Here is a 24,291-nt window from a genome sequence, read left to right as displayed (position 1 = left end):
CAGCTCCATCTCCCGACTCTAGCTGCCCCTGGTACAGACCCTGGCAGGCGCTGGTGATGGCTCTGGTGTTCGAGTTTCTCCTGCCACCCTTTGTGGGAGACCTGGCTCCTAGCTTAGTCATGGACGTTCACAAAGACAAAGCCAAGAAAAGAGAACAGTACACAGTTTTAGTAATAGATCATATATTCCACTGGTGCATATTTATTTATTTGTTTTTAAAGATTAATTTATTTGTATTGGAAAGGCAAATTTAGAAAGGAGAGAAAGATCTCCCATTTCCCGGTTCATTTCCCAAGTGGCTGCAATGGCTGGAGCTGGAGCTTCTTCTGGATCTCATCTGGGTGCAGGGTCCCAAGGCCCTGGGCTGTTTTCCCAGGCTACAGGCAGGGAGCTGGAAGCGAAGTGGAGTAGCTGGGACATGAACTGGTGCATGCAGGCAAACGTGGAAAAAAATGCAGAAGGCCCACTCAGATTCTAGGTTTTTCTCTACTTTAAATAGGTTAGTATTTCTCTGTCATGTACCTGGCACAATGGCTCAATAGCTATATCCTCAACTTTCAAGTGCCTGGATCCCACAATGGTGCTGGTTCATGTTCCAGCTGCCCCACTTCCCATCCAGCTCCCTGCTTGTGACCTGGGAAAGCAGTCGAGGACAGCCCAAATCCTTGGGATCCTGCACCCACGTGGGAGACCTGGAAGAAGCTCCTGGATCCTGGCTTCAGACTGGCTCAGCTATGGCCACTGTGGTCACCTGAGGAGTGAATCAGCAGGTGGAAGATGTTTCTCTCTATAAATTTGATCTGCCTTTCCATTAAAAAAAAGAAGAATTATCCACCACAACCATGGTTAGTTTTGTTGTCATGAACTGATTAGGGGGCCAACACTGTGGACAGGTCAAGTTGTTGCTCATGATACCAGCAGCCATATCCAAGTGCTTGTAGAGTCCCAGCTGCTTGCCTTCCAATCTAATTCCCTGCTAATGTGCTCGAGAAAGCAGAAGATGACCCAAATGCTTGGATCCCTGCCACCCATGCGGCAGTCCTGGCCCTACGTTCAGCCTGGCCCAGCCCTGACTGCTGCAGCCATTTGACTGAACCAATGGACTGGAGACATCTATATCTTTTCCTCTCTCTCTTGGGGGTCTGGGGTGCAGGCCTGCAGACGACCTGGTGGCTTGAGCCCAGATAGGCAGAGTGAGCATGGGGCTTTCTGCACTTGTTTGATACGGGGTGGGGGTAGCATGCTGGCCTGGTGTGCTAGTCAACCAGGCTTAGGGAGCTGTGAACGTGCTTAGGTCTTGGGTGGGCAAGGAGGTAGGGTCCCAGGCCAGCGTGCATGCCAGGAGCTTGGGTTTCTGGTGGAAGAGTAGAGCTCCAGGCCAATATGCCACATCACCAAAAGACTGGGCTGGGGAACCCATGGGCTCCCAGGCACAGAGACTGTAGATTGTTCAAGGCAGGGAGTATGGGGATGTGTGGGAGGGAGGACCACTGAGGGAGTACACTGCAGGTAAGGAATGACTTCTGGGGAACTCCCACCAACAAGGCCACTATAAGTGCAGGTAAGCAAGGGGGCTGAGACTGAGCGGTTTGGAGGGAGGGAAGCTGAAGAACCTTTCTGAGTCAGACCAATGCACCCACCTATGTGGGAGACTGAGCTGGGCTAGCTGGTAATGACCACGACCAACTACCACCCACTGGCGCACATTACAGCTAGGGCTGGCAGCCTACCTGGCAGAGCTGGATCACAGTACCCGCCAGTGAGTTTCAGAACAGAAGATGGGTAATCTTCGGCTGGGCAATGACAATAACCAGCATGTGAGAACCAGGTTAGGAGGCAGATTCTGTGGAGGATATGTGAACTCACTCCTGTAAGACTGTAATACCCACTGGTTTACTCAAAAGCTGGGAGTAGTAATGGGCTGAGTTAGGCATGACCATGGGACTCCCCCCCCACACACACTCTGCATACTGGGGTTGAGAACAGGCTGGACTGGTCCAGGCTGCAGCACGCATAGGGGCACCTAAAAACAAGGTGTGAGGCAGCTTAGGCCACAATATCCACTAGCACACACAAAGACTGAGACACAGGGGACAGATTATGCCATGTAATGGCCTAGTCACATGTCAGATCTTGGTCTGGGAGTGGGCCTGATGAGGAAACTTGGGGAATTCCCCTGGTGAGACATAGCTCCCACTGGTGAACATGTGATTCAGGCCTGGGGCTGGGCAAGGCAGCTCCATTTGTCAGCAAATATGTGGGCTGGCTCAGGGAACAGACCAGGCAGGGCCAGGCCAAACCATAACACACCGCATGTGCAGCAGCCAGCATGGGGTGCAGGCCACGCTGGGCTAGGCTATCACACTTACTGGTTTGCATGAAATCCAGGGATGAGGGCAGGCTGAGCAGGCTTAGGCTGCTGACCCACCAGCAAGAGTTGGAACTGGAAGTGGGCCAGGATGGGGATGGGCAGGCTGCAGCATCCAATGGCAAAGGCCAAGGTGTACATGAAATAGACAGGGCTGGGTTAGAGCAACCACCAGCATGCACAAGATCTGTGGCTGGTTTGGGAGCTAAAGGGAAACCCCGGTTGGGCTGCAGTTCCCATTGGTGAGCGTGAGAAATGGAATGGGATGATGAACTGGGCTGGACATGACTGCATGTACCTTAGCATGGGTGTGGCCTAGGTTTGCGGTGTGCCAGACTGAGCTAAGCTCCAGCACCTGCTGGTGCTTGGAGGAGCCAGAACGGGTTTTGGACAGGGTGGGCTAAGTCTCTGTACACTAAGAACCATGTGAGAGCCGGGTGTAGAGGTGGGCCAGGATGTAGCATCCAATTGTTAGAGCTAGATTGGGTGTGGGCTGGTCAGGCACGGCCACTGCTCCTGCCAGGACAGGATGTGGGCCAAGTCAGGTTGGGCCAAGAATCCACAGGTATGAGTGAGGTCTGCTGCTGGAAGGTGACCTGATAGAGGAGCTTTGGAAACTCCTCTGTCAGGAAGCAGCCCCTGCAGGTGACCGTAAGAATCAAGATTGGGAGCAGCATAGATCAGGATACAGTACCAGCCAGCATACATGTGAGTCAGGTCTGAGGATGGGCCAGACTTGGCAAGTTCATAGCACCCACTGGCAGATGTGAGAAACAGGATTGGGTACAGGATAGGCAAGGTTGGGCTGCAACATCGGCCAGTTCACATTAAGGCCTGGACTGGGTTCAGTCTAGACTGGGCTAAGCTGCAGCACCCATTGGCATAAGATGAGGTGAGGCGGATCATGTCAGAATGGGCCACAGACCCACCAGCACATATAAGACCTGGGGGGTGGAGGGGGCAGTGTAAGCCCGGTAGGGGGGCAGCAAGGATTCCCCTGCTGGGCCACTGCTCCTGCTGGTGAGCAGGAGAACTGCACCAGGGGCAGATGAGGCTAGACAGGGCTACAAAATCCATTGGCCTACATGTGAGCTGGGTTACGGGGAGAACCAAGCGGGGCTAAGCGACCACATCTACTGGTGCAGACATGAGCCAGAGTAAGTGCAGGCTGGTCTGGCTTTGCTGCAGCATGAGCTGGCAAGTGCTGGGAACGGAAGCAAGTCCTGTCAAGCTGGACTGCAGACCCACCTGGAAAGTGCAAGATCTGGGGCTTGGAGTGGGCATTGGGAGGGGTTCTGATGGAGGAGCCTGGGCAACTCCTCTGGCAGGACACAGTCCCTGCAGGTAAGCGCGAGAAGCATGATTGGAAACAGCCCAGAATAGGCCATGGAAAGTTTCCCACTGGCATGCATTCGGCATGGGTCAGGAGCAGGCCAGGCTGAATCAGTTCATGTCATCCTCTGGCAAATCCGATCACCAGAACAGAGTGTGGAATGGGCCGGGTTTGGTTGCGACAAAACCAGTACACATTCTGGAACGCCAGGGCGTGGTTGCCTGTACTGGATATGAATGCAACACCCATCCAGCACACGTGAGATCCAGGAAGGGAGGGGCAGAGCTGGCGGGGGGGTTAAGGGGCTGGTCCCCTCGCTGGACAACCACTCCCACTGGAGAGTGTTGGCTGGGATAGAGACAGACACGACTAAGCAAGGCTACAACACCTGTGCGCTGCATGTGGACAAGATCAGGGCCACAGCATCAGCTGGCAGAAGCTGGCACTGGGGACTAATTCTGTCGAGTCAAATCACAGGACCACCTAAAGAGTGCATAAACCGGGACAGAGAGACCTGGGAGGGAAAAAGTGGGTTCCCCCTTCTTGGGTCACTATTCCCGTGGGAGGGCATGAAAACTAGGACGGGGGCTGGGATGGCTAGACAGAGGCACTCAACAACATCTGTGAGGGCTGGATGGTTGAGTCGATTAGATAGAACTAAGCTTTAATACCCATTGACAAGTACCAGAGCCAAATGGGATGGGGGACAGACTGGTCTTCTGCTACACAAATTGGCAAACCAGGGTAGGGGGCAGGCTTGGTGGGGGTTATTGTGGGTCGCCCCGACTAGGCTGCAGCTCCCACTGGTTGATGTAAGGGCCGAACCAGACTGGACTGCAACACCCATTGGTTCCAGTGCAACTCGGGACTGAAAACAGAACCAACACAGCAATTGCAACCACCAGCTGATCAGGGTGATGGACTGTGCCGGGCCCTGTGCTTGCTAGAACATACAAGAATCTGGTCTGGGAATACCTCAAAGTATCTTTGGAGATCTCCCCACTTGAACTGCTGGACTCAGAATTCTAACCAAGAAAAGACAGAAGACAGAATAGGACAATCATTCATCTCAGCTACATGTTGGCAGCGAAATATGGGACAAATGGAGACTTCATGATGGACCATATCAATCAGTGGACCACCTCATCGAGCGAAACTGGCAGTGACTCATAACTGGAGAACTATTAACTCCACTTGAGCACATATCTCAGAGCATGCCCCACATATGGGACTTGGGGTGGGCGGGAAACCGGGTAGGGCTTCTCCCTCAATACCCCCTTTTACCTCAGATACATGATGGAAACAATATGGACATAATAGCATTGCCCACCTTCCTATCCCCCTGAACCTTTTTTTTTTTTTTTTTTTTTTGTTTCCTTCTCTTTCTTGATTTTCCTTCAACTATAGTTAACTATGTAAAGATTGTCAACAACAATACAATAAAATGGATTATATATAAAAAAAAAAAAAAAAAAAAAAAAAAAAAAAGAAAGTGCAAGATCTGGGGCTTGGAGTGGGCCTAGCAGGGAAACTGTGGGCACCCTTCTGATGGGCTACAGCTCCCACCAGTGAGCATGAGAACCAGGGTTGAAGGCAGGCCTGGCTGGACAGGAGGTAGCATCTGCCAGCTTGTGTGGGGTGGATACTGAGGTGAGTTGGGCTGAGCTAGGCTGCAGTACCCATTAGTGTATAAAAAAGCCAAATGGGATATGGAACACACAGGACCAGTCTGTTGCACACATTGGCAAGTGCAAGAACCAGGACTGGTGGAGGGCCTGGTGTGGTTATTGGGGGTTACTGACTTGGCTGCAGTTCCTGCTGGTATACATGAGGACTAAGTGGTGTGCAGGGTTGGGCTGGAAACAAAACTGACCCATCAACTGCAACCACCAGTGTAGGCTGATGCGGGTGATGGATTGAGCCAGACTCCAGACTGGCTAGCACACACAGAAGTTAAGTCTGGGGTTACCTCAGATGAAGTTACTACGGGGATCCCTGTAACTGAACTGCTGGACTCAGAACTCGAACCATGGGGAGAACTGCAGAATCTGTGATCTGACTATAGAGTGCATGTATCAGAACTGGGCCTTCTCAGTTGCTGAAGCCTGGGCAGTGAACTGCATGCCCAGAGGCACATGGGTACATGACAACCAGTTCATTGAGGCCTGCAGCGGACATCTAGTACCACAGCAGAGGATGTAGAGCAGCATAAATTGGACAAATCTTCCAGCCAAACTTTGACAGCAAGTATGTAGGCAAATGGAGAGTGTAAGGTGGACTATGTCAGCCAGCGGACTTTGGAAGGATTTCCTCAGTGTTTAGAGAAATGAAATCAACATCTCAGAACTATTAAAACCACTTGAGCAGAACCCTCAGAGCATGCTCCATACTGGGAGCCTAGGACAACATCACTGACGTGGGGTAGGATGCTGGGTGTGGCTTCTCCCCTTCTCTCTTCTCTTCCCCCAGATACAGGAAGAAAAAAAGGAAATTGGAAACAATGGTCTCATCCACCTTCCCCCATTCCTTGACCCTTCCAACCTTAATCAGTGGTGCACACAGATATGTATCCTTCTCAACTATATAAGCATCATCAAAAATAAAATTTTTAAAAATGTATCTAAAAACCAAAAAAGAATAAGAAACTTATGAACTGATTAAGTAACAAAAAGTCATGGATATTTAGTTTCACCTCAGCAGTACTGGTCTTATGGAAAACATATGTCCTCAAATCGGGCACTGGGGCAATGTTTGTGATGCCACCATCCTGTATTGGGCTGCTCTGCTTTTGAACCGTTCCCTGCTAACAAACCTGGAAAATCAGACGATGGCTCACATACTTGGGTCTCTGCCACCCACACTGGGGACCCAGATGGAGTTCCAGGCTCCTGGCTGCAGTCATCTGGGAAATGAATCAATGAATGGAAGATCTCTCTCTCTCCTTCTCTGTCATTCAAACGGCAGAGAGACAGAGGAAGAGAGGGAGACAGAGAATCTTCTATCTGCTGTTTCACTCCCCAAATGGCTGCATTTGGCTGAAACTGGGCCAGTAAAACTCCGGGGCCTCTTCTGGATCGAAGGACTCAGACCATCATCCACTGCTTTCCTAGCCACACTCGCAGGAAGCAGAATCAGAAGTGAAGCAACCAGCACTCAAACTGGTGCCCCTGTGGGATGCCAGAGCCACAGGTGGTTCCGGTGCCAGCAGAATAAACAAACCTTCAAAAAATCTTAAACTAAAAAATAAAAGCATATACTCTCTAAAACATTAATAAGACTAGAACGCCAATTGAGAATCTTTCAGAGACAGGTTACTTGGGTAGGAAACAATCATCTGAAAGCGGACTTCTGTCCAAAAAAGCTGTGTACCTGTTAGGAGCACACACTGTCAGTAGCTTTGACTTCGTGGTAAAAACAAATTAGTGGCAAATGCACTCTACCCAGGCTAAGGTACTGTTGTAAAAGCACAAAGATACCAAGTGATGTTTGGGGTTTAAGGCTAGAAACGGGCTTCTTAAACAGGCCTTTTACTCACTTGTTTCTTGGGACAAGATCAAACGAATCTCTGGTTGGGTTGGAAGTGACCAGACCCGTGTCACCTCAGACAGCATCTGAAACTCTCACCTCATAGTCTTTCCTCGGAAGGATCTCATCCTCCTCCTCTTGTGTTTCTCCAAGGATGGTCTAGAAAAATGGATCCACAGAACACACAAGGCTTTTTAGCGGCTAAGAGTGAAAGGACACACAAGTATTTTCTGAAACCAGCTGCCAGCTTCTAAATCAGCTGCAGCCATTACCAAACACCTCAAAAAAAACAACTGCCTTTGGGGTGGGGTGCCCTGGGGGGTGGGGATCCGGTGGTTCAAATGAGCACTGTTTCTTTAAGAGTAGCACATCAGACAAATAACCACCCTTGGTTTCCCAACGCCAATCTAAAGGGAGGGGAGGGAAAAAAAATCACGTTCCATCTGACACTGTGTCAAATCAGAAGGCACCTGTCAATTCCGGGAGCACAGCGGCTCAAGTCTTCCCAGGTTGCTTTGCAGAGGGAACCTGGATTGTCAGTGACCCAGAAAGGGTGAGGGAGAAGGGGGTGGCGAGAGGGAGCCAGCTGCAGGGGAAGCATACAGTTTGGATTAAAGGGCGCTTGTTTGCTGCAGAACCTCTTTCAGATGCAAATAAGAAATATACGGATGGGATCCGCAGGATGCTCCATCCTTAGCTTCCAGACAGGATGGGGAGAAAAGATGCTAGAACCCGGCGCGGTGAAACCAACAGGCGCAGGGAGCCCGGGCTGCGGTCCCCAGCCACCCCACCTGCTGGGCCCTCTCAGCACGGCCCCACCCCCAGCAACGCCTCGCGCCGTCCCTTAGCAACCGCCCCCTCCCCAGCCCGGCCTCGCCCGCGCCTCACCAGCTCCTCTGGGGTTCGGGTCTCGCGCTCGCCGCAGCAGCAGCACCATCGGCAGCAGCAGCACAAGGAGCCCCTGCACCCCGCCATCTTCCTCCTTGACTGCACTCCGGACCCCTCCGCCAACCCCCTCCCACTCAGGATCCGAGTCTCACGTGACTGGCCCGGGAGAGTCACGTGGTCCTCTAGCGCTTGGGGATGCAGACAGGGAGTGGCTGCAGACGGGTGGGGCGAGGGCCCGCGTCACGTGACGGTGGAGGACCGGGTTCCTAAGAGGCCGCTGGGCGCGGCCATATTAGAGGCGGGACTTCCCGTCTCTTACACGGGTGATTTCCTCCCGGGCTCGGCCTCCCTTGGCAACCTGACACGCGGGCCTTCCCCGCCTCCTCCCGCCGTGCGCCCTGCCCCCACCGCACTGGGCGTCAGGCGAGCGAGGACAGGAGGGTGAGTGATGATGACGGTGGGTGACCAAGGAGGGACACCGCGGAGCCTGGGAGCAGCCCCCGGGAGCGGGGATTTGCCTGTGGACGGGAAGCTCTGGAGGCAGACCCCCCTGGACACAAGGGGACAGGGGCGTCTCACCCTCTGCACTGTCTTGAGGGGGAACTGGCGTTAACCGCTCACCACAGCCGCCCCCACACTCCTGAGGGGAGCTTTTAGTTTGGCCCCCCGCCTAGACCGGTGATAAGGGGGCTGAAGCCGGGGTCAGGACCCCTGCCATGACCCAGTGGCCCGGTTCCTGGCTCCTCGGGTCCCCCATTGCCGGACACCACCCCCTCCCCCGCCTTTCCAAATGGTCTCCCCGCCAGTCCCTGAAAAGGAAAGTGAGCCACTGGTGCTGCAGTGTGAGTTACTGCGTACACGTCAGAGGGCGAATTAGAAAAGGGGGTGACGGCGCTGGCCCTGGGCCTCAGTGACGGCTGTTGGCTGCTGGTTCCCATGCCAAGCCCTGCGGATGCGGCCGGCCGACAGGATCCCGGGGTCTGGTCTCGGGCAGCTGGCGCAGCGGGGGGGAGGCAAGCCCCGGGGAGCTGTTAGAATTTCCAGGAGGCAGAGGAATCTGGCACGAGCCTGGCGGCCCAGGACTGCAGTAAACCTTGAAAGGCTTGCAAGTGTGCAGCCGCCGGTTAATGAGGCAGCGCTCCTGGTGCAAGACACAGGCCAGCTGGCTGCTCTCATCACTGCCTCTTTCCACTGCCCACCAGAATCAGAGTCTCCAGGAGAAAGTTCTGGGTCTGGAATCAGCGCCCTGACGTGGGCTGCATGCTTGCAGCTGTGTGCATTTGTGTGTGTCATAGGATGAGGGAGAGGAAGTGATTCCGCCAGAACGTTGGCCTTACATGGTTGCGGACAACCAACTTAACAGTGGACATGCCCTGAAATGCCTGTTCCTTTTTTTGCTTTGGGTCACCACACTGCAACGTCCACTATTTGGTGTTTGCCCATTGTGCAAGAGTGGGGCTTGGTTTCATTTGCTTTGTCTTCCTTTCCTCACCGCGCTGCCAGGTGGCAGCAGGCCTGCCTGAGGGCACGGACATGATGGTGCTGCAGTCACTGGCCTTCCTGGACTGCAGTGGGATGAGGACTGCCTGCAAGGCGGGCGCCGAGGGAGGGGTCTTTGTTCTAAGTTGGACAGAAACTGCCTTTTTTAAACCTGCTTAGACCAATGTCAACCTTCAACACGTCTTTTTAAGGTAGCTTGTGCTCAGGAGAAATTTCTGCTCAGCATGCCCTGCCCCGGGCATCCTGCTCAAGAGTAACAGGAGATGGGCCAGGCGTGGCCAGCCTGAGCCAGCCATTCCTTCTTTGGAGAGGGATCCAATGACCTGAGTGACCGTTGGCTGCATCTCTGCAAGTCCAGCCGGCCTCCGGCCCCTGCATCCCCCTCTTTCCTTTGGTCCAGCGTCTTTTCAGCACTGAGCCTGGGCCCTCCCTGGGGCCTGGAAGCCTTGCCTCCGCCCCCAGAGCTGGCTTCCTTTATCCCAGCTCCGCCCAATTGGACACACCCGCTGGGGAAGGTTCTGTGTTCTTCCCTGCTGGCCCGAGTCTGAGCTGGCAGACATGGACCGGGGAAGAGCCAGGGTCCTCCCAGCAGGACCCCACTGCCTCCCCCTGGGAGCTTGGGCCTCTGAGGCCCACAGTGGCAGATCCTCTGTGCCACCCACCCTCAGGTAGCTGTGGGCTGAGGGGGCACATTTCCGTGCTGGGTAGGGGCGGTTGTACAAGGAGACAGGCAGCACAGGAGGGCGAAGCTCAGAGTCAGGAAGCGCAGGTGATTGTCACTTGTGGAACCTGGAGCCACAGGGCAGGGACAGCGTTAGCAGGACCCTCCCTGACCTGCCTGCGTGGAATTGCAGCATCCCTCACCTGATCCTACCGCTTGGGTGCCTGTATGTGCTCGGGGTTTGGCTGCCTGCCCTCTGATGCCCCCTGCCCGTGCCCCCACCCCATGTAGCAGAAACCGGACCATGGTGAATGAGGCTCGAGGGAATGGCGGCCTCAACCCCCGCTCAGAGGGCAGCAGCAGTGGCAGCGAGAGTTCCAAAAATAGCTCGAGGTGTTCCACCCCTGGCCTGGACCCGGAGCGGTGCGAGAGACTGCGGGAGAAGATGCGGCGGAGGATGGAGTCTGGGGACAGGTGGTTCTCCCTGGAGTTCTTCCCGCCTAGGACTGCTCAGGGGGCTGTCAACCTCATCTCCAGGTAAGCTGGCTTAAAGGGAAGGTGGGGCCGAGTGGGGCCAGGTGGTGCTGCAGGCAAGGAGTGGGGGATGAACTGGAGGTGTAGAAGCGGCAAGGTTAAGATGGGGGTGAGAGCGGAGATGGGAGAGGCCACTCGATGTCACTCGATGGCTTAAAAATGTTGTTGCTTCCAAACCACGTTCTTTGGCAAAACTTGGGATTGTGAGCACCGTGTGGGAAGTCAGAGTGGTGGCTTAGACTGTTTGCAGCAAGTTAGAGGTCCAGCTCTGTCTCTTGAAATCTGGACATGCCAAGTGAATTTCGTTAGCACTTTTTGAATTACAGTTCTCTTTTTGATGTTTAGATTTTCCCCCCATTTGCACTTCTTGTGTGACACACCCAAAGTTTGAACGTTTAAAGCCCAGGCTATTTAAATACACGTGATAGAGTGTTGTCAGACAAACACTTCCTGGTTTTGGTGCCTGGATTTGGTCTAGTTCAAGAACTTGGCCCGAGTGACAGCAGTGACGAGTCTTGTGTCTGGTGACCCGTGTTTCCCTGTTCTTGAAGTGAGGCTTTGCTTGTGACTCTGAGGATTCCTCTCCCTTTGGGCCAGCTCATTGTCCTCTCAGCCGTGGAAATGTCTTAACTCGGGCAAAATGATGGGTCCTACATGGCGGCTTTGGCCCATGTGGTCCCTGCTGTCACGGTAGTCCTGATAAGACTGAGTGCTTGCTCTGTGCACCCCAGTTCTGGGGGCTGTGGGGTCACCGGTCTTGACACTCGCCTGGTGCTGTTGTGGAGCAGGTGCTATGCTTGCATGTCAGACGCAGAGAGCCAAAGGAGTTTACTCAAGGTCATGCAGTTCAGAGGGAGCAAAACCAGGAGGTGCGCAGGCTTGCTGGGCCTCCAGCTGGCCCTCAGGCCCCAAGGAAGGCAGAGAAGGGTGGTGTCGCCCGTCTTCAGAAGGACATTCCCGGCAGGTTTGACCGGATGGCAGCAGGCGGCCCCCTCTTCATAGACGTGACCTGGCATCCGGCAGGAGACCCCGGCTCAGACAAGGAGACTTCCTCCATGATGATCGCCAGCACTGCCGTCAACTACTGTGGCCTGGAGACCGTGCTGCACATGACTTGCTGCCGGCAGCGGCGGGAGGACATCACAGGCCACCTGCATAAAGCCAAGCAGCTTGGCCTCAAGAACATCTTGGCGCTGAGAGGAGGTGTGAGCTGGCACGTCCCCCTCTCCAGATTGCCCCTTTCGTGGCAGGCTATCCTGTCCCTGGACCAGTCCTGCTCTCTGCACCCCATGTTGAGCTCTCTCTCTGCATCCCCCCTGTTAGCAGCATCAGTGGGCCGTGTGGATAGTGACTCGGCCACAGGCACAGGAGTCGCACGTCCACCTCCTTGACCTCGCAGCCTGGGTTCAGGCAGGAAGGTGGCCAGCCTCTGATAACCCCGTGCCCTGCTGCACAACTCATTGATCCCTGGCTGTGCCCAGCATTTGGCCTGGCCACAAGCACAGTTCTGGCCTTTGTCCAGGCATGAGAACAGCTGCTTGGTCTCTGGTGCCTGCTGTCAACACGCCACCCGAGTGTGAGAAGAGGGACTCTGAATGGTGAGCACAGGGGCTTTGTGCTCCCGACCAAAGTCCACTTCTCAAAAGATGAGTAGAAGATTCTGCCAAGGGACAGGAGGTGTGGGGAGAAGGTGCAAGTAGAAAAGGGATGCCCAGTCCTGGGCTCAGAGGAGAGTGTCAGCTGTTTACTGGGCCACCTGCAAGTAGCAGGCCTGCCCCGAGTTGGTATTCGGTGCTTCCTTGCCTCCCACAGGGTACCAGCTGCTGTGCTAGAAAGAAGAGATCCAAACTGAATTATGGGGAGTCTGCCTTCGAGGAATGCTCAGCTCTGGGAGCAGGTGTAGGTAGAGGGAACCAGAAGACCAGGCGAGACCCTGTAACAGGGAGCTCTGTCCATCCTGCAGACCCCATCGGTGAGCAGTGGGAGGAAGAAGAGGGAGGCTTCAACTACGCCGTGGACTTGGTGAAACACATCCGAAGCGAGTTTGGGGATTACTTTGACATCTGTGTGGCAGGTGAGTGGCTGGAGGGTCCGCATGGGTCACGATGGAGAGGAAAGGCGGGAGGAGGCGGATCAGCTGCTGTAGACACAGATAAGGTGCGCTGTGGGCCTGCGTCCCAGCCAGATGAGGGACACGTAGAGGTGAAGAGCTCCTGTGCTTGCTCGCACCCTCCACCCTGCATTTCTGTTCCTCTGCCCACCTGTTCCCGTTCTGCCTCCCAGCCCCATTCTCTCCAAGAAGAGAGGCAGTTTTTATTATGAGGACTAGAGGTGACAGGGAACCTCAGAACCCAAGGTTGGGAGCTGACATCGGATAGCTTGACTGTGGCAGCAGGCAGGACACAGGCCCTCCCTCTAACTCTCTGCGGCTGCTTCCCTCTGTGTCTGCTTCCTGCCGTGGTCAGCCCAATGCTTGCTCTTGTCCATCCCATGACCTGCTCTGGGGTCATGTCATGTCAGTTCCAGCAGTGCCCCAGACAGGTGGCCGCGTCTCAGGCCAGTTCCAGAATCAGACTGATTCAAGTCTAGTTCTATCTGCTGCAGCCAGGGACCTCGTCAGGTTCACGTGGGAAAGGAAGCATGACCTTTGATTCTTCCTCACCTCTTTCTGTCCTCGAGATTGGGCCCAGGTGTAGTAAGGCAGTGTGTGCCAGGAACACAGAGCTCTGTATTGATGGACTGAGACTGGGAATAACAGTTTCTCTCCACTATTTTGAGGGAAATCTTCAAAAAAAGATAAGATTTGTTTGAAAGGCAGAGTGAGAAAGGAGGTTCGCAGAGAGACAAGCTCTTCCATTCTCTGGTTCGCTCCTCAAACGGTCACAATGGCCGGAACTGTGCCATTGTGAAGCCAGGAGCCAGGAGCTTCTTCCAGGTCTCCCACATGGTTACAAGAGCCAAGGTCTTGGGCCATCTTCTGCTGCTTTCCTAGGTACGTTAGCAGGAAGCAGGATTGAAACTATAGCAGCCAGGACCTGAGCTGGTACCCAGGCAGCCGTTTAACCTGCCATGCAGTAATGCCAGCCCCAAGGGAAATTGTATTTTTATATTAAACATAGCTGTGTACAGAGCAGCATCTCAGATGAATTATTTAAAAAGCAAGTGGCTTCAAGAAGGTTTTTCTTTGAGGGTCCCTGTGGGTTTTTCTCCAGGCACCCAAGTCCATGTCCAGTCTTCTGCCAAGAAGGGTATTTGGGTGGCTTGGTTAGGACTTAAGGACAGAATGGCCATTTCCAGGGGTCAGCAGTACATCTGTCATTCATGCTGCCCTCAGCTAGCCAGTGATTGTGCCATAGGAAGGGCTGTTAGGTGATCCCAGCTGGAAAGTCGCAAAGGTGGGCGCCTACTCTTGCCTGATGGCTCTGTGTTTTGCCTGGTCATAACGGTCACTTGGTTAGGGCCTAGCACAATAGTTCGGTGGCTAAAAATCTCACCTTGCAAGCACCAGGATCCCATATGGGCACCAGTTCTAATCTTGGTGCTGTACTTCTGTCCAGCTTCCTGCTTGTGGCCTGGGAAAGCAGAGGATGACCCAGGTCCTTAGGACCCTGAACCCGCATAGGAGACTTTGAAGAAGCGCTAGGTTCCGGCTTTTGGCTTGGTCAGGTTCTGGCCGTTGTAGCCACTGAGGGAGTAAACCAGCGGATGGAAGATCTCCATCTCTCCTTCTCTCTGTAACTCTATCTTTCAAATAAAAATAAATAAATCTTTAAAAAAATTAATTGATTAGAGAGCATCAAGCCAAGGGTGATAGAAATAATAAACTGAGCCAAATCCAGCTATATTTGTTTGGTGATATTTAGATATTAGGTCATAGAGTTCCTGGATTTTCTCTGGGAAAAAATGTGGGGTTTTTTTTTCTGCATTTATTTATTTATTTAATTTTGGTTTGTTTGGGTATGATTTAATTAAAAACTGAGCAAATTCACACTCATTCAGGCGGAGTGGGCAGAGAGGGAAGAGGTGGAAGAGAAATGTTTCTGCTTTCATGTTGTGTCCAGAGGTAGATGGGGAGCGCCCCTCCCCGTTGCCTGGCTTCTTGTGGACCTGGTGTCACCCTCCAATCCCGGGTGAGGGCAGTCCAACTGGGGAAGGGGTCATTTGAGTGACAGATAGGTAGACTGTATTTTTTTTTAAAAGATTTATTCATTTTATTACAAAGTCAGATATACACAGAGGAGGAGAGACAGAGAGGAAGATCTTCCGTCCGATGATTCACTCCCCAAGTGAGCCGCAACGGGCCGATGCGCGCCGATCCGAAGCCGGGAACCTGGAACCTCTCCCGGGTCTCCCACGCGGGTGCAGGGTCCCAATGCATTGGGCCGTCCTCAACTGCCTTCCCAGGCCACAAGCAGGGAGCTGGATGGGAAGTGGAGCTGCCGGGATTAGAACCGGCGCCCATATGGGATCCCGGGGCTTTCAAGGCGAGGACTTTAGTCGCTAGGCCACGCCACCGGGCCCAGCAGACTGTATTAAATAGGGTTGGGGAGGTATGTTTTTTACCTCATGAACCTGAGCTGCCTGATGTTTCTGACCCCTGTTCTTCAGGGTTGCTGAAGGATGTAGTTTCCTCTCGTCTTCTGTAGCTACTTGTTGCTGACTAGGTGTGTAGGCCTATCTCCTCTAGTGGATCCAGGTCCCAAACCATAGAAAGTATAGCTGGTGCCAATGGCTGTGTCATTCTGAGAAGTCATCGGCGTCATTCTGAGAAGTCGCTGGCCTTTTTCTGTCTTTGGCATCTAAGAGCCTTGATCAACTGTTTCGCAGGAATAGACCAACTAGTCCTTCAGATACACATGATCCTCTCCCCTACACAGAAGTTAGCCTGGAGATGGCACAGCATGCTCTGTGTCCCAATGCATTTGGGACCAGTGGGACATGAAAGCTCAGAATTCTTGGTGACATCAGTGGGCTTCAACCCCTGGACTTCAGTCTCATCCACCCCGTCCCGGCCTAGTACTGTTGGGATGACCTAGAACCCATCAGCGTAGTGTCATGCAGCCATGACCTGCCCAGGAACCATCAGGTACCTGGCCTGCCAAAGGCCATCAGTGGGCCATACATATACAGGACCCAGCCTCAAGTCCCTGGCCAAAGTCAGTGTTACGCTGTTAGTGTGGCCTGCCTAGGGGCCCAGCATCAGACTCTTGGCCAAGGTCAGTGGTATGCTCCCAATGTGACCTGCCTAGGACCCCAGCATCAGGCCCCTTGCCTGCCCACCCCTAGACCAGTGTTTTGGTGTGCTGCAGGCGCCACCTCCCTATTACCCATGAGGCCACTGGCATGCCTGCTCCCACAATGTTGTGTTGACACGCCACCGGTGCAGCCTGCTCAGGACCCCAGTGTCAGGCCCCTGGCCTGCCTCTCCCTGGTTGGCGAGTATTTATTCAAAGAGTTGTCAGTTGTCTATTGACCATTCCAGAAAGAGTGTATGCAGATTTGGAGACTTCACTATAGAAGTTGGACTAGGGCCCGGCCGCGTGCCCTAGTGGCTAAGGTCCTCGCTTTGAGTGCCCCGGGATCCCATATGGACGCTGGTTCTAGTCCCGGCAGCTCCACTTCCCCATCCAGCTCCCTGCTTGTGGCCTGGGAAGGCAGTTGAGGACGGTCCAAAGCTTTGGGACCCTGTACCCGCGTGGGAGACCCGGAGGAGGTTCCTGGCTCCCAGCTTCGGATCGGCACAGAACCAGCCTTTGCGGCTCACTTGGGGAGTGAATCATCGGACGGAGGATCTTCCTCTCTGTCTCTCCTCCTCTCTGCATATCTGACTTTGTAATAAAAATAAATAAATCTTTTAAAAAAAAAAAGTTGGACTGAAGTGTAGGGTAAACTGCCTAAAGCTGAGTAAAGTTTTTTAAGATTGGTGTCATGTGACATACCAAGATCCAGTAGCGGCTTCCGGAGAAGATCAAGGGAGGTGATCAGTAACACATGTCTGCCGTAAAGTGTCACAGCCTTAATAGAGACAGGAGATAGCAAAGGCTATGTTTACCTTTTGCTTTTTCAAAGAAGTGTCTGAGGTCTTTAGCTAATTTGATGGAGTATGTAGGTTTATCTTTTGTGCCTTCCTAGTCTCATGTGGTGTGGCTCCAGCCACAGGTCCCCTCCCCAGCTTGGCCTGTGTGTTTCCAGCCTTGGGTACTTTGGAGGGACCCCAGCCAGCCCACATGGTGTTGCTGCAGCTCCAGGCTCCCCCCCTGCTGGACTGGGCAGCACCTCGGCCCATGTGGCTCTGGCTTTGGGCCTCTTCCAGTGACCCTAGCCTGTGGAGTGCAGCTGCGGCCACAGGCCTCCCCACCCCCACCGTCTGCTCCCTGTTAGGCTGGGCAGCCATCCGGGCCTTGTGGCTGTGGCCTTCCTCCCACCCCCGCTGTCCCCCAGGGACCCTGGCCTGTGCAGTGTGACTCAGGCTCTAGGCATCTCCCAGGGAAAGGGGGGAGGGGAGAGGAAGGGGGAAAAGGAAGCAGTGGTTCTGTTATTGGGAGTATGAAATGCTGATGCTACTCAACTGTGCTCTCCTTTAGGCAGTCATTTTTGTGTCCAATTTTTTTTTTATTCATTAATTACATTGTATTATGTGACACAGTTTCATAGGTACTGGGATTCTCCCCACCCCTCCCGAAACCCTCCCACCATGGTGGATTCCTCCACCTTGTATTTTTGTGTCCAATTTTAATGACTCAGGGTTTCTTAGAAATGAAATTGTTTATCACAACACAGCAGCTTGGCTTCCAAGAGCTCAGCCTCTGGTCTGCTGCCTGGCTGGCTCCTGGGGATGAGGGGAAGGATGGGACCGCCTGGTAGGGGTGGGTAGGCCTGCCTGGCTGGGCTGGGCTGGGCCTGCTTGACTAGGGCTGGGTAGGCCTGCCTGGCAAGGACAGGAATGGCCTGCTTGGTGGGGCAGGGTGAGTCTGCCTGGCATGAGTGAGGTGGGCCTGCCTGACTGGGACAGGGTGGTCCTGCCTGACTGGGATGGGGTAGATCTGCCTGACTGGGATGGGGTGGGCCTGCCTGGCTGGGACGGGGTGGGCCTGCCTGGCTGGGATGGGGTGGGCCTGCCTGGCTGGGATGGGGTGGGCCTGCCTGGCAGGGATGAGGCTAAGCCAGCTCCCTTCCTGTAGTTTGACTAAGGCCTGTGAGCTCTCTGCTTTCAGGCAAACAAGGCTGCTAGTAAGTCCCCAAGAAGAGTCATCAAGCCCCAGAGCCAGTCAGGAGTCTGGAAGTCGTGGGGTCCCACATCCCAGACAGCTCTGGCTCCATAGCCAGCCTGTGGTGTCCCACTCCAAGACATGCTGGGGTCGAAGGGGTGCTGACTCTGCCATCACACGCAGCACAGGCCCTGATGGACAAGGACCTATCTGGGGTCCGTCTTTTCTGCAGGACAGACCTTCAGGCTCCAGAAAGTAGTTAACTGTGTCCCCTCTGTCCCTTGTCTGCTGCATCAGCTCTCCTGCCGTGACCCGATTCAGTTCCTAACTTTTCATTGTCTTGCACCAGGTGACTTTAATGTTAAAAATAATGTTTTAATCCAGTGCTCGGAGTCCAGTGCCATGTCCCACTGGCAGTATTGTCCTTTTCCATAGCCACGAAGTGCAGGCCTGGTTTGCCTGGCTGGTAGAGGCAGGCTCTGTGGGCATTTGGAGCAGTCTGCATCCACGCTAGGGGGGATCATGTCCAGGTCAGGGTCACAGGGACCTGAGTGCAGCCACTCGCACATTGAGCTCAGCCCGGTGCGCTGTGGGAGAAGGTGAGGCTGGCAGGCCTGAGGCGGAGGATTTGCTCCCATCTGCTGCATTGTTCGCTCATCCCGATGGAGGGGAGGCCGCGTCGCCCTACTCTCACCTCTGTGGACAGGTTACCCCAAAGGCCACCCCGACGCAGAGAGCCTGGAGGCCGACCTGAGGCACCTCAAGGAGAAGGTTTCCGCGGGCGCTGATTTCATCATCACACAGCTCTTCTTCACGGCAGACACGTTCTTCAGCTTTGTGAAGGCTTGCACCGAGGTGGGCATCACGTGCCCCATTCTGCCTGGCATCTTTCCCATCCAGGTGAGGGTCCCAGGAGGACTGCCCAGCCCCCACACCCACCCACCTGCCAAGCCCTGTCAGCTTGGCCCAACACTGTCTTCACTCTGTGTTTGGGTTTTTGTTTTGTTTCATTACAAAGTCAGATTTACAGAGAGAAGGAAAGACAGAAAGATCTTCCATCTGCTGGTTCACTCCCCAAGTAGCTTCAAAGGCTGGAGCTGAGCTGACCAGAAGCCAGGAGCAACGGGCTTCTTCTGGGTCTCCCACGCAAGTGCAGGGTCCCAAGGCTTTGGGCCATCCTCCACTGCTTTCCCAGGCCACAAGCAGGGAGCTGGATGGGAAGTGGAACAGCCAGGATATGAACTGGTGCTCACATGGGATCCCGGTGCATGTAAGGCAAGGACTTTAGCCACTAGGCTACTGCATCGAGCCCATGTTTGGGTACTTCTAATCTCACCTACCGATAAGTGTCACTAGATGTGAGTATAACTCTCACAGATTTGGGTTAAACCAACTTTCCCCAACTTGGTTATATCAGAACTGTTATATCTGCTTTTTCTGGAAGTTCTGTGGTGGCCCTGGGCATCTGCATTTTACTTTTTGGGTTTTGCAGGTGATTCTGATGGTCATTGTGATCCGGGCACAGCTAGGTTAGGCGTCCCTGCGTGATCTGTAGACACGACAGGCTACGGGGTGGGCTTGAACCATGGCAGCCCCTGCACTCCACTGAATGGAGAAAGTGAGACAGGCCTCCGGGAGCTCTGGCAGGAGACCTGGCGGGCAGCGACAGTGCGGCAAGCCTTTAGGGCAGGAGGTGGCTGCAGATGACCCCACAGCGCCCATGTGTCTCGGGCAGGGCTATCACTCCCTCCGGCAGCTCGTGAAGCTGTCCAAGCTGGAGGTGCCTCAGGAGATCAAGGACGTGATTGAGCCGATCAAAGACAACGATGCCGCCATCCGCAACTATGGCATTGACCTGGCCGTGAGCCTGTGCCAGGAGCTCCTGGCCAGTGGCCTGGTGCCTGGCCTGCACTTCTACACCCTCAACCGTCAGGTGGCCACCACAGAGGTGCTGAAGCGCCTGGGCATGTGGACTGAGGACCCCAGGTGAGGCGCAGTGGGCTCGGGCTCCCCCACAGAAAGCCCGAGAGTGATCATGGACATGGCATGGCCCGTCCCTTTCCCAGCCAACCCATTGTCCTCTGTCTTCTTCTCATGCAGGCGTCCCCTGCCATGGGCTGTCAGTGCCCATCCCAAGCGCCGGGAAGAAGATGTGCGTCCCATCTTCTGGGCCTCCAGACCCAAGAGTTACATCTACCGCACCCAGGAGTGGGACGAGTTCCCCAATGGCCGCTGGTGAGGCCTGAGGTGCCTTGCCAACAGACTGCTCCCCAGCAAGTCCCAGGCTTGGGAGGAGGGACAGAGGCAGTGGCCCCACCTGGTGGGTGGGCCCTGGGATGACTGCAGCTGGGTTTCCAGGGAGGGCACCTGGGCTGGTGGTGGCAGCTGCCCTTGGCCAGGAGCTCACAGTTCAGGAACAGGTGCTGACTTCAGGGCCCCTCCCCTGCAGGGGCAACTCCTCTTCCCCAGCCTTTGGGGACCTGAAGGACTACTACCTCTTCTATCTGAAGAGCAAGTGCCCTAAGGAGGAGCTGCTGCAGATGTGGGGGACCGAGCTGACCAGCGAGCAAAGCGTCTTTGAAGTTTTTGTTCGCTACCTCTCGGGAGAGGAAAACCAGCATGGCTACAAAGTGAGTGCTGCTGGGGGGTCCCTGGTTACTTCCCTACAAAGTGAGTGCCGCTGGGGGGTCCCTGGTTACATCCCTACAAAGTGAGTGCCGCTGGGGGGTCCCTCATGACTCCTCTATAAAGTGAGTGGTGTTGATGGGTCCCTCGTGACTCCCCTCGCCCTGCCTTTGGCTCTGGGCCAGACTGCATCTCCATGTTGTGACTTGGCCGCTCAGCACAGAGTGAACCTGAGCTGGGGAAGGGACCCAGAGTCCAGATCCCAGCGCTGCCCAGCCCTGCTCGACTCTCCCAGGTGACGTGCCTGCCGTGGAATGACGAGCCCCTGGCGGCCGAGACCAGCCTCATGAAAGAGGAGCTGCTGCGTGTGAACCGACAGGGCATCCTCACCATCAACTCCCAGCCCAACATCAACGGGAAACCATCCTCCGACCCCATCGTGGGGTGGGGCCCCAGCGGGGGCTATGTCTTCCAGAAGGTGTGATGGCGATGCCCAGAGCCAGCCCAAGGCGCTCTAAGTTGGGGACAGAGCAGCTTTCACTCCTGAGTGACAGTCACAGCAGACAGGGGCTCATGCTTCATGAGCAGACCTGGGCCGGCAGGCCTGTTTCCTGTAACATGGGATATGCTGCATGTTTCAGGGTTGAAACATGGCAAGACACGTGTCGTTAGCCCTCGGGAAGAGCCTAGCCCCACATCTGCTGGTCCGATCCCAAGGAACATGTCCCTCCTATAGGCCTAGGCCAGAGTTGCCCTGAGAACTTCAAGCCCTGGCCCTGGAGACCTGGGTTTTGGTGCCAGCCTGGCTGCTTCCTGGTACTGGGGTCAATCTGCTCAGCTGCTTGAACCTCCTGTCCTCAGCTGGGGAGGAAGTGTTCAGTTTACAGGATCATGTGCATTCCAGCAAATGGATTTAAGTAAGTCTGGCTTAAGCTCTGATAGGTGCTGGTACTAGAAAAGAAGGCTATGTCTCTGTCACCGAGGCTTTGCCCACGGTGTCCCCACAGGCACACTGGCTGCATGAGGGAAGGGTGCGGGCAAGGGTGCGGGTTTGATGGGTGGGCACTGTCTCCCACAGGCCTACCTGGAGTTCTTCACCTCCCGCGAGATAGTAGGGGCCCTCCTGGAGGTGCTGAAGAGGTACGAGCTCCGGGTTAACTACCACATCGTCGACGTGAAGGTAGGCTGGCCCGGGGCCCAGGTGCAGGTGCCTGGCAGCTCCCATGTTTGTATTCCCACCTAGCCTGGGCCAGACGTACTGTGCAAGACGGAGAGACGCAGACAAAACCAGGGCCCTGCTCTCAGGAGAGCTCCCAAATAAGCGGACAGGTACAAGTTAGTAAAAGTTGAAAAATCAAGTTCATTGTGGGCTGTACTGCAGGATCCAGAGGAGGCTCACCAAACCTGGAAGGTCAGGGCAGCTTCTGGAAGGGCCAGGTATGTCCCTAATCTTAGGACCGAGAGTGGGCCGGCAAGGAGAACAACATTCAGAAGGACAGAGCAGGGACAGACACCCAGCTGCCCTGTCTATGGAGAAGCCATGAGCAGGGAAAGAGAGACAGAAGTATTGAACAGGGCCAGGTCCTTAGGGCCTCATTGGAACTGGGATTTCCCTAAAGGCTGGGGGAGGCATTTTCAGCAGTACAGTTCCTAGCTCCATGTCTGTGGTTGAGTCACAGCACTCAGCCATCTGGCTTGCAGGCATGGGGAGAGGACCTGCAGAGGCTCAGGTGGACAGTGGATCTAGTCTAGCTAGCAGGAGAGGGCACGCAGAGGCTGCCAGTGAGTGGGACCAGGAGGCTGATGGCAGCAGGGATGGGCTGGGCACGAGGATTGCCACGCACAGGACACAGGCCTGCAAGGGCAGTTGGCAGCCTGGATCCCAGGCTGTTCTGACCTTCCCCCAGTGCCTCCCTCGGGCCCCAGGGTGAGAAAATTACCCCCCAGTACCCACCTCCCATCCCCCAGGGTGAGAACCTCACCCCCCAATACCCACCTCCCATCCCCCAGGGTGAGAACATCACCAACGCGCCTGAGCTGCAGCCCAACGCGGTCACCTGGGGCATCTTCCCGGGGCGAGAGATCATCCAGCCCACAGTGGTAGACCCCGTCAGCTTCATGTTCTGGAAGGTAAAGCAGCTGGGCGGGGGTTGCTGGCCAACCAGAGAATCCCAAGTAAGGCGGTGTTGTTAGTCCCATCATGGCCACCCTGCATGCTCACTCTGGTGGCAGTGATAATGAGGGTCGTGCAGATCATGAGCCTTGTTCTCTTTCTGGGGTGATGTGTTGGTCAGCAGCAAGACCCAGGGACCCTGGCTGGGGTGGCTCTGGCCTGGGTGGCCCTGGTGACCGGGTCCCTGTGTGTGTAGGATGAGGCCTTTGCCCTGTGGATTGAGCAGTGGGGCAAGCTGTACGAAGAGGAGTCCCTCTCCCGCACGATCATCCAGGACATCCATGACAACTACTTCCTGGTCAACCTGGTGGACAATGAGTTCCCGCTGGACAACTGCCTGTGGCAGGTGGTGGAAGATGCTTTCAAGCTCCTGGGCAGGCCCATGCGACAGGAAGCAGGAGCAGAGGCTCCGTGACCCTCGGCTGCGGCCGCTTGGCCCCACCTCCATCCTTGTCACAGCTTTCCTTCAGCCGTCCCCAAACCCTGGTCTCTGCTTCCCTCGTGATGGTCATGATGGCAGCTAGATTGGCCTGGGCCTTCAGGCTCTGGCTGGACCGGAGCCAGCCCTGCAGGAAGCTTGGGACCCCCCCCTACCCTGGCCGTGCTGCTCTTTGGTGGGAAGCTCTGCCATCCAGCAGAGGGCAGTGGGGGGGGGCACCGGAACCCAGTCTGTGAAGTGGGGACTGGTTGCCAAGTGGACCCTCAGTCAGGGCAGCTTCTGGGCAAGCCTGTACAGTGAGCCTGTACTTGGGGGCGGATGCAGAGCCTTGGTGGCCTTGTGGGGAGACGTTATTGTACCTCTCGTCCCTGGGAATATGGCTGCTGGGCCCTGTTGGCTTGGGGCGGATGAGGCATAGCTTCCCTACCGTTCTCACTGGTGCTAGCTTGCTTCTGCACAGGCCCTTGGCTAATGCTGGCTGGTTCTAGGGTATCCCGCCACCTGTACCTGAGGGGTACCTGAGGGATCAGCTGGCCGTCTCCGCCTTTCTTTTGTGCTGCTGTCTGAGCCCTGCCTGCATTATGATGGCTCAAGGGAAAGTGTCTGTCCCTTCACGGTTGAAGGTTATCTGAACCTTTGTTCTGGGCAGAGCCCTTGGCCTTCCCTTCCCCCTAGTCGTGGAAGGATGGGTGCACCTGTCCATGGCAGATGAGCTTCCCTGAGCCGAGCCCAGCTTTGGCCAGGACTCTGGAAGCCCTGCGCCTGGATGAGGATGGGGGTGGAGGGAGGGGAAGGCTGGATACACACAGCAGTGTGGAACTTCCACTTCCCTTGCAGACCCAGCTGGCTGTGGCCCAGGCAATCTTGTACGCATCTGAGTGAGAGAAGGAGTGAGAACCTGGGGAATCTTTTATTGTCCTTCAGCGCTCCAGAGGCTGGTCCCTGTGCCAGCCCACCCCCAGGTGTGTGGGACACAGCACCTTCCCTGAAAGCTGGGCTTGGTTCTGCTTGTGTTTTACAGGAGCAAATTCCCATGG

The 24,291-nt window shown here is 55.0% G+C and overlaps 2 protein-coding genes across 6 annotated transcripts in view; one reads left to right on the top strand and one right to left on the bottom strand.

Moving 5' to 3' along the window:
* CLCN6 (chloride voltage-gated channel 6) overlaps positions 1-8,403 on the bottom strand; it is a 36,778-nt gene extending 28,375 nt beyond the window's left edge. For both annotated transcript variants that reach the window (XR_009246877.1, XM_004596037.2), the window contains exons 1-2: positions 8,115-8,403; positions 7,326-7,385 (exon numbers count right to left, since the gene is read on the bottom strand). Coding sequence is in view for 1 of the 2 variants with exons in the window: in XM_004596037.2 (XP_004596094.1) it covers positions 7,326-7,385; positions 8,115-8,201 (147 nt within the window). In the remaining variant the exon portion in view is untranslated. The remainder of the gene's footprint in view (positions 1-7,325; positions 7,386-8,114) is intronic.
* Positions 8,404-8,452: 49 nt separating this feature from the next.
* Positions 8,453-23,391, top strand: MTHFR (methylenetetrahydrofolate reductase). Of its 4 annotated transcripts, none has more exons than XM_004596039.3 (12): positions 8,453-8,555; positions 10,567-10,812; positions 11,774-12,012; positions 12,773-12,883; positions 18,724-18,917; positions 19,753-20,003; positions 20,118-20,252; positions 20,467-20,647; positions 20,938-21,120; positions 21,721-21,822; positions 22,653-22,772; positions 23,012-23,391. In XM_004596039.3, exons 2-12 carry the CDS (start codon positions 10,580-10,582, stop codon positions 23,228-23,230), a joined length of 1,968 nt encoding a protein of 655 aa, XP_004596096.3. In that variant the 5' UTR covers positions 8,453-8,555; positions 10,567-10,579; the 3' UTR covers positions 23,231-23,391. The 4 variants fall into 4 exon arrangements, with proteins under 4 accessions (XP_004596096.3, XP_012785474.2, XP_058531192.1 ...); XM_012930020.2 differs by lacking the exon at positions 8,453-8,555 and adding an exon at positions 10,097-10,282; XM_058675209.1 differs by lacking the exon at positions 8,453-8,555 and having other exon boundaries at positions 10,320-10,812; positions 11,791-12,012.
* Positions 23,392-24,291: the final 900 nt, after the last annotated feature.

The sequence above is a fragment of the Ochotona princeps genome, chromosome 2, assembly GCF_030435755.1.
Source record: "Ochotona princeps isolate mOchPri1 chromosome 2, mOchPri1.hap1, whole genome shotgun sequence".
Lineage (NCBI taxonomy): Eukaryota > Metazoa > Chordata > Mammalia > Lagomorpha > Ochotonidae > Ochotona > Ochotona princeps.
Note: the sequence above shows the minus strand (reverse complement) of the source record. Positions and strands in the feature narration are given on the sequence as shown.